Source organism: Marmota monax, unplaced genomic scaffold (assembly GCF_021218885.2).
Source record: "Marmota monax isolate L192 unplaced genomic scaffold, Marmota_monax_Labrador192_F-V1.1 WCK01_AAM20220418_F8-fsc00110, whole genome shotgun sequence".
In the NCBI taxonomy this organism is placed as follows: Eukaryota; Metazoa; Chordata; class Mammalia; order Rodentia; family Sciuridae; genus Marmota; species Marmota monax.
Genome location: NW_026694633.1, coordinates 3813667 through 3823091, shown reverse-complemented (window position 1 = coordinate 3823091; position 9425 = coordinate 3813667). Strand labels below are relative to the sequence as shown.

The 9425-nt window shown below is 41.7% G+C and overlaps 1 protein-coding gene across 1 annotated transcript in view; it reads left to right on the top strand.

The window, feature by feature from the left end:
- Positions 1–9425, top strand: part of Slc7a14 (solute carrier family 7 member 14) — a 114050-nt gene that overhangs the window by 87904 nt on the left and 16721 nt on the right. Inside the window, exons 6-7 of the mRNA XM_046422969.2 lie at positions 1928–2136; positions 4348–5225. Of these exons, the coding sequence (XP_046278925.1) occupies positions 1928–2136; positions 4348–5225 (1087 nt within the window). The remainder of the gene's footprint in view (positions 1–1927; positions 2137–4347; positions 5226–9425) is intronic.

Here is a 9425-nt window from a genome sequence, read left to right as displayed (position 1 = left end):
ACTATCTCAAATCCATCCTCGGGGTTTCCCTGCCTAAGGTGGCTCTCAGAGTAAAGCCCTCAGCCTCCTCTCTCAGGACCCCTGAGACGCTCCTCCTACATCTTTGATGTTTCATCGTCCAGCTCCCACTTCCAATTTCTATCACAGAGATTGTTCAGCCATATCCAGTATCCCCTAAGTGCCTTGCAACAGAGAGAACCTGATGGCTGCTGAGCCATCAAGTGTGGGGTCACACAAATGCTCCAATGTCCTGAGGGTCCTACTGACTTGGGTCATGATTAGGAAAGAGCTAGCAGCTGGGGGTGCAGCCTGTCAGCCCTGCAATTCCTCATTCAAAAAAAAAAATCATCTTTAGCAACCAATTAAGGAAGTCTGACCTATTCATGGTTAAGGCAATCTGCAAAACAGGATTGTCCTAGAAGCCAAACAAAAACAGGAGAGTATCCTTAGATATGGTTGAGAGCAATTTAGTGCCCAGACAAATGTTTTATGCATGGGTCAATTTATCACCTCCCTCTATACACACAGGTGCAAGTGGCTTCATCCTATGCGCACTTTGATTATCCCTGAGGGCAGAAAATTGAGGGAGAGGTGGCAGGGTAGTAGGGGCAGCAGAGACACCCTGCTCTACATTTGCTTTCTGCCCTTTCCTCATGCCTCCCCTTCTCCAGAAGGGGACTTTGCAGCACACACACAACAAAGTCAATACTCACAGTTCCTTTCTTAGAAGAGCAACATTATAGACTACAGAATGAGTCTATGCCTCTACCAAATTTTTGCTCATCCTGATCTAACATGGCCAGGAGACTCAATGTGCCTTGCTGTAATCCAACCCTACCCCATCCCCAAAGGGAATGTAGCAAGTGGTGGTATCCCTGGGAAGCATTCTATTTTAGACTATGTGGGCTTTAGCTTTGCCTCGGGAGCTGCTTGCTCTTGTACTGGTCAGCAGGCCCCATCATTGCGGTAAAACCCAAATTGCTAGACTATGATGATACATCTTGCTATCTTCCCTAGTATCTCATATTTTCACTAGAGGATCTTGGCTCCTGGGGACCTGGCAAAGAAACGGTCTACCTATGACTACCCTCTCCCTTTCAGGCTTTGAACTCCCTTAGTTCAGGATTGGTCTTCACAGGCCTGAGGGAACTCATATCTGATCATATGACTGGTGGCTCCATTTTCTTGAGCCAATTCTGAAAGACCAATGTCATGGAAGATCTATGCCATGTGAAGGAAGATAGGTCCTGGAGCCCCCAGCCAAGTATTCCCTGGTTAAGCAAAGCCACGTGGTCTTACCAGGGTAGGATTGGATTCCATCTTGATGCCATATTGTCTTCCTTGGCCTGCATGACCCCCAGAACTGAGCTAGAGAGAGGAAATGGAAATATGAGTCTGCATTGTGGTCCCATTTGTTAACTGGTTATGGGCCTCCTAGGAGCTTACCTTTGGAGTTTTGATCTTGGGTGTTTGGAGTAAAAGGAGTACAGATAAGGCCCTGTAGGACCCTGAAAGAATAAAAGAACTGAGAGTCTTGTCCTTGAGGGCAGCTATTCACGGTCACTGCTAGCAGTGACCTTCCTGGATACAGCTCCTTCCATCTGGTAGTGTCTGTCCCCATTGCACTATCCATGTAGCTCTGATTTCATGGGGCAGAAACACTTACTCCTCAGATATGAGAAGGCCACAGAGAGATATTAGACATTATTTGAACCAGTTCGCTAAAGTTGCATGTGAGAAGAAATGGAGGCCAAGAGCCCCAGAGGCTGAATAACTGATCTAAAATAAAGCCACATGCCAATCAGTGGTAGATCCAAACTGCTGTGCAAGGCTCTGCCTCCAGGTCCAGAGGACCTCTTCTCCTGCAGGCCATCTACCATGCTGTCAGTTTCTCCACCTCCAGCCATATCTTCTCTTCTTTTCACAGGTGAGCATGATCTTAACTCTGATGGTGCCATATTACGCCATTGACACAGAATCCCCACTCATGGAGATGTTTGTGGCTCACGGTTTCTATGCTGCAAAATTTGTAGTAGCTATTGGGTCGGTTGCAGGACTGACAGTCAGCTTGCTGGGCTCCCTCTTCCCAATGCCAAGGGTCATTTATGCCATGGCTGGTGATGGGCTCCTTTTCAGGTAAGGGCTATGCTCTGTGAAATGTCCTCTGCCGTCCTGTGTCTTTCAAGGAAAACTGTCACCCACTGTCAACTGGACAGAATTTTGATAAGTGCTTTTCACATACACTGTGGACCTTGTTATATATCTTGAGAGAGAGTTTGAGTCTAAAGAGCTCAGGCCCTAAAACAGTCCCTCAGAGTGACTCAGGGTCCCTCAGTCTGGTACTAACTGGTACTAATGGACCTATTCCCTCACCTGCCCTTCTCTCTTTGACATTGTATACCCCTTGTGAAGATGGTGAGTGTCAAATCACTATACAAAGGACTAGAGGAAAGGGTGTAGGTGGGGCTCCAAAGGGAAGAACCTGCCCAGGGGACATTTTAGACCTGCCCTCATATTGAGACCAGTTGCCTGTCCCTATCTTCACAGCTCCACTAAAGTTTAAAAAAAAAATTAACAATCAGAAAGAAGATAAAACCCTCACAACAGAATCTAGTAACTGTAGCAGCAATAGCTACTATTGTTGGACTTTCCCAGGTGCTTTGTGTATAGTATCCCATTTAGTTCTCACAACAACTCTGTTTTGCAGATGGGTATACTAGGAATTAGAGAGGTTAAAAAACAAATATTACCTCAAATCTCTGATTCAGAGGCTAAGATTTGAACCCAGAACTATCTGACTCCCAAAGCCAAACTCTTAACTACTAACATATGGACGGACAGTTCTAATCCCCTACATTGGCAATGAATTGGCCTATCTTCCCAGGGCATAAAGGGATGTGGCCCTGCCACTTGGTCCCCAGGCCCACCATGGGAAGCCAAGGAACTCTCAGGAGTGCAGAGAGAGCTGCCCCAGGTAGTTTATCTCTACCACCAACTGTCATCTGCTCCATGTATGGGTTGGTAAGCAGATCAAGAAGAGCTTACCAAAGACCAAATGTTGTCTAAAAGGGGAAAGAAGGGAATGGGAGGATGAGGATGGGAAAGACAGTAGACTGAATCAGACATAATTTTCCTATGTTCCTGTATGAATACACAACCAGTGTAACTCCACACCATGTACAATCATAAGAATGGGAAGTTATACTCCATGTATTTATAATATGTCAAAATACATTCTGTTGTCATGTATAACTAAAAAGAACAAATTAAGGGGCTGGGGCTGGGGCTTAGCAGTAGCACAGTTGCCTGGCATGTGAGAGGCACTGGGTTTGATTCTCAGCACCACATATAAATAAATAAAATAAAGGCCTATCAATGACTTAAAAATTTTTTTAAAAAGAACAAATTAAAAAATAATAATAATAAAGAAAGAAAAGAAAAAGAAGGGCTTACATTGATGGAGGAGTGAACACATCACACATCCAAAATGCTTTTATGCTTTATGCTTCAAAGAAAACAAAGAGGGAAGATGCAGGGACTTTGGGCAAATTTATAGTTCTGTGTGAATCTTGAAAATAAGGGAGAAATGATAGAGGATGAAGGAGGCAGGACCAGGAGAAGAGAGAGGAAGAGGAAGCCTCCTTCATCCTATAGGAACTGCAACAGAAGTGCATGCCATTGACGGCCCTGTTGGTCTTCTCTTCTTTAGGGAGTAACTAGCTAAACTTGAACCTGTATCTCTGAGCACAGCTTCTTAATTATTGGGCTATTTGTCCAGCTACACTTCTGTACTTTTATTGCAAGGCAGTCTTTCTCAAGCTCTAGAACCCTTTAGAGGTCTTTTAAAGAGCAATTTGCTAAGCACCACCCTGAGAGATTCTGAGGTAGCAGATCTTGGTAAAACCTGACAAGATCTACTTTTAACAAGCTAAAGGTGATGCTGATGCTGCAAACCCACAGGTTCGGGGGATTCCCAAGCAGTTGCATGACTTCCTCTAACCATCCCTTTTTCCCAGCATAGCCTTGGGCTCTAATTTAGATCTCCCACAGACCTCCTAGATTCCGCCTTCTTTGTCTCATAGTGAATAGAAAATTTAATGAAGACGTTTGCCTCAAAATCAAGGAATTAAAGTGAATTCTCTCTAAATGACACCCCAGGAGCCAACCCATAACGTAGAAATAGCAATTAGAATTAAGGCAGTGTGCACAAGTAAATTGGAAGGGCAGGATGAGGAGGCGCTAACCACACAAACCTACAAACACTCTGGTCCCTTACATTGGCCATGTTAGAATCAGTCACCATCTGTGTGGCATGCCATTAACTCTCCGCTTGCTCCTCTGCTGCAGGTTCCTGGCTCACGTAAGCTCCTACACAGAGACTCCAGTGGTGGCCTGCATTGTGTCAGGGTTCCTGGCAGCTCTGCTCTCGCTGCTGGTGAGCCTGAGAGACCTGATAGAGATGATGTCCATCGGCACACTCCTTGCCTACACCTTGGTCTCCGTCTGTGTCTTGCTCCTTCGATACCAACCTGAGAGTGACATTGATGGTTTTGTCAAGTTCTTGTCTGAGGAGCACACCAAGAAGAAGGAGGGCATTCTGGCCGAATGTGAGAAGGAAACCTGTTCTCCTGTGAGTGAAGGGGAAGAGTTTTCCAGCCCGGCCACCAATACATGTGGGGCCAAAAACCTACCATCTTTGGGAGACAATGAGATGCTCATTGGGAAATCAGACAAGTCCACCTACAATGTCAACCACCCCAACTATGGCACCGTGGACATGACCACAGGCATAGAAGCTGATGAATCTGAAAACATTTATCTCATCAAGTTGAAGAAGCTGATTGGGCCCCGTTACTACACCTTGAGAATCCGACTGGGTCTTCCAGGCAAAATGGACCGGCCCACAGCAGCAACCGGGCACACGGTGACCATCTGCGTGCTCCTGCTCTTCATCCTCATGTTCATCTTCTGCTCCTTCATCATCTTTGGTTCTGACTACATCTCAGAGCAGAGCTGGTGGGCCATCCTTCTGGTTGTTCTGATGGTGCTGCTGATCAGCGCCCTGGTGTTTGTGATCCTGCAGCAGCCAGAGAACCCCAAGAAGCTGCCCTACATGGCGCCTTGCCTCCCCTTTGTGCCTGCCTTTGCCATGCTGGTGAACATCTATCTCATGCTAAAGCTCTCCACCATCACATGGATCCGGTTTGCAGTCTGGTGCTTTGTGGGTAAGCAACTTCCCCTGGAGCCTTTTTTTAAGGTCTTGAACAGGCTTATCCCAAAATTACCTCCTAACTGGACTAGACACCTCCATTCTTAGAGAAATCTGGCTGGTTCTATGGACCTTTGCTTGCTTGCTTGCTTTCCCCTGCCCCCTCTTTTTTCTCTCTTGCTTCCACATATGGCCTTGGCTTTCTGAATGTGGCTTATTTCACTTAACATCATGCTTTCAAGTTCCATCGTTTTCCTGCAAATTACATAATTTCATTCTTCTTTATGACTGAATACAAGTCCATTGGGTATGTAGACCACATTTTCTTTATCCATTCATCTGTTGATGGAAACACCTAGACTGGTTCCATAATTTGGCTTATGTGAATTAAGCTACTATAATCATGAGTATGCATGTGTTAATTCTTTAGGATATATTCTGAGGAGAGGTATAGCTGGGTCAAATGGTGATTCCATTCCTAATCTTTTGAGGAAGCTTCATACTGATTTCCATAGCAGTTATACTAATTTGCAACACCACTAACAACATTTCCCTGATATCCTTTACAACATCTGTTATTTTTTGTATTCTCGCTGGCTGCCATTGTAACTGGAGTAAAATGAAATTTCAGTGTAGTTTTAATTTGCATCTCCCTAATTGCTAAAGATGTTGGATATTTTTTCATATATTTGTTGATCATTGTATTTCTTCTTTTGAGAAGTGTCTGTTTAGTTTATTTGTCCATTTATTAATTGGATCATTGGGGGGGTGGAGGCTTTTTGAGTGTTTTATATATATTCTGGATATTAATCCCCTGTCAGAGAGTAGCTAGCAAAGATTTTCTCCCATTCTGTAGGCTTCTCTTCACACTCTTTATTGTTTCCTTTGCTATGCAAAAGCTTTATAATTTGATTCCATCCCACTTATTGATTCTTGGTTTAATTTCTTTTTTTAATATTTTTAGTTGTAAATGGACACGATTTATTTATTTATTTATTTATTTATTTATTTATTAACATGGTGCTGAGAATCAAACCCAGTGCCTCACATGTGAAGGCAAGCACTCCACCCTGAGCCACAACCCCAGCCCTTGGTGTTTGTTTGTTTGTTTTAATTTTGTTGTTGTTGTTGTTTGTAGATGGACACAATACTTTTATTTTATTTATTTATTTGTTTTTATGTGGTGCAGAGGATCAAACCCAGTGCCTCACACATGCTAATGAAGTACTCTACCACTGAGCTACAACCCCAGCCCCCTAGCCCTTGGTTTTATTTCTTGAGTATTAGGGATCTTATCAAGGAAGTCAATGCCTGCACTAATATTTTGGTGGGTTGGCCCTGTGGTTTCTTCTAGAAATTGCAGTATTTCTGGTCTAATTCCTAGTTATTTGATCCACTCTGAGTTCAGGGTGAAAGATATGAACTAATCTCTCCCTCTACATATGCATAATCAGTTTTCCCAGCATCATTTATTAAAAAGGCTGTCTTTTCTCCAACATATGATTTTGGCACCTTAGTCTCTGTGTCTTCTATTCTGTATCACTGGCCTATGTGTCTGTTTTTATGCCAGTACCATGCAGTTTTTGTTACTACAGCTCTGTAGTATAATTTGAAGTCAGGTATTGTGATGCCTTCAGCATTTATTTTTGTTTTTAATTGGTTTGGCCATTCTGGGTTTCTTATTTTTCTAAATGAATTTTAGAAGTGTTTTTATCTGTGAAAAACTGAACCCTTGCTCTCTGCATTAGAATCAAGAAAGCCAGTTGTCCCCTTCCTTCCTGCTGTTCTTGGTCATTGGTTCTAGAAGAATAATGCTGATCAACCCTGATGGAATTGAATAGTGAATGACTGAAGTTCTTGTGCAAGGATAATTAGTATCAGAAAAAATTTGCTTAAATAAACACATTTTTTAAAAGAGGGGAGGGGGCTGAGGTTGTGTCTCAGCGGTTGAGCACTCGCCTAGCACCTGCGAGGCCCTAGGTTTGATCTTCAGCACTACATAAAAATAAATAAATAAAATAAAGGTATTGTGTCCACCTACAACTAGAAAATAAATATTTTAAAAAAATAAAAGAGGGGAGGGAGAAAAATAGCATAGACACGAGAAAGAGGAAGAGTTTGCTTGGAATTCTGCTGTAAAAAATAAAAATGGTGAGGGGCTGGGGTTGTGGCTCAGTGGTAGAGCTCTTGCCTAGCTAGGTCCCATCCCCAGCAGCACATAAAAAAAGCTAAATAAACAAAATAAAGGTATTGTGTCCATATATAAATAAAAATGTTTTTAAAACTTTTAAAGAAAATAAAAATGATGAAACAAAAAATTATGAAAATTTGTTTCTCATTTGGCAAAATTAAATGAGAAGAACAATTATACTCTAGTTTTTAAAATGAACAAAGTATGGATTAAATGTGGGTTTGAGGGCATTATTTTTCTGACAACATTGCTATCATGGTACCATTTAATAGCCTTCACTTCATACTGACTTTTGTAGAATATTCAAGAGCTTTTCATTTCTTCCCCCAAGGTATTTTCTTCATTCCAACCATTCCTTTGGAGAGTGCCCACCACGCCATCATCCTTGTTGATTGTCTCTCTTCTGTTGTTAATAACTAATATGACTCTCTTAGATCAACTGTTCACAGCTTTACATATGAATTCAAGTTGTTCTGTAAAGTCACTTTCATTGACTTCAAGGTCTTACCTCTTCTGAAATTCCAAAATTTTACTTCTGAGCAATGTGTATTATATTTGCATTACAGATTTTTCATATCTAACAATTGCTGATGTTTATGAGAAGGTCAGAGATTGAATTCATGACAACTTGAGATAACTAAAAGAAGCCTAATTTAAAGTTCTTTATTTAACTCTTTTTATGTCCCTTACACAGCTTCTTTGATAACAAATACTTAGCTAAGGAGGATCCTTCGGAGCTTTGAGGAACATAAAAGCAATAGATTAAGTATCCCCCTGCAAGGGGCAAGACAATCTCTGAATCAACCATCCTGGGCAAGGGAACAGAACTCCTTCCTATTCATTAGCAACTTGTCCACTGCTTTAGGCTAGGGTACTGGGGTTCAGCATGTGTCCTGTATGCCTAGAACAGTGCCTATGCTGTTTGCTTAAGAAATATGTCTTACATTATTATACAGTACTTTGCAAATGGGGGGAAAAAAGGAACTTCAAGTTAGAACAGTCAAAAAGGACTTTGAAGAGGTAGAATTTGAACAGGGACTGTGATGTAAGATTTAGGTAGAAGGAACTGGGGTAAAACGCAGCAGTCAAAGGAAATGGCATGGATCTTCAAGCAGATTCCTTGCCTCTGCAGACCACTCTGTGCCTTCCTGTTTGTATTTTGTCCCAATCTTTCACTGCTCTAAGTCTCCTCCCTTGTTAGACTTAAGGAGATTTCTTGAGAGGACTCCACTGATTCATCAATATTTTCACCATTTATATTATTTACTTACAATCTCTCATCTCTGTTTAAATACTTTGCCACTGGAACATGTAGCTAACCAGGAAAGATTTTATTCTGGGGAGAAGTGACCAAAGTGGATAGAAATATTTCAGTCATGAATATGTCAAGTGAAAGAAGATACAGATTCCCTTATTTACAAATGATTAAAGCTGGAGGGGCTTCCATCGCTAGCACAGTGCCACCCACTGCGTGGTGCCCATCCCATTGGTAATATTTCAGCTGGTTTTAGAGAGACATTAAATGAACTTTCTAGAATACTCCATAGTCCTAGATTTTCACATGTATTAAAAAAACCACACGTACACATGAATCTGGGGTTTCACGGATAATTTTGCTTAGGACAAAACTATAGATGATTTTTTAACTTAAAAAGCAAATCATGTTTTTTTAAAAAAAGCATTTGTACTAGTAGTACTAGTAAAGGTTCCATATGATTTATAGTAACAATACTAATAAGCATGTATCACACATCACCCATCATTCTGAAGGCTTTATTAGTGAATTCATTTACTCATCTTACATATTTAATCTCACAGTCTTCATTTTACAGACTAAGAAACTGAGGCACTTGCCTGAGATCACTTAACTAAAGTCAAGATTAAAACTCAGGAAGGGTGGGTCCAGAGTCCATGGTCATAACCACTATATTAAAAATGTGGCATATAAATAACTAGAGGTGGGGAGACACTAATGTAGTCCACTACCTCCCTACCCTGCCCTCTATGGGCTTACAGAAGAGTAAA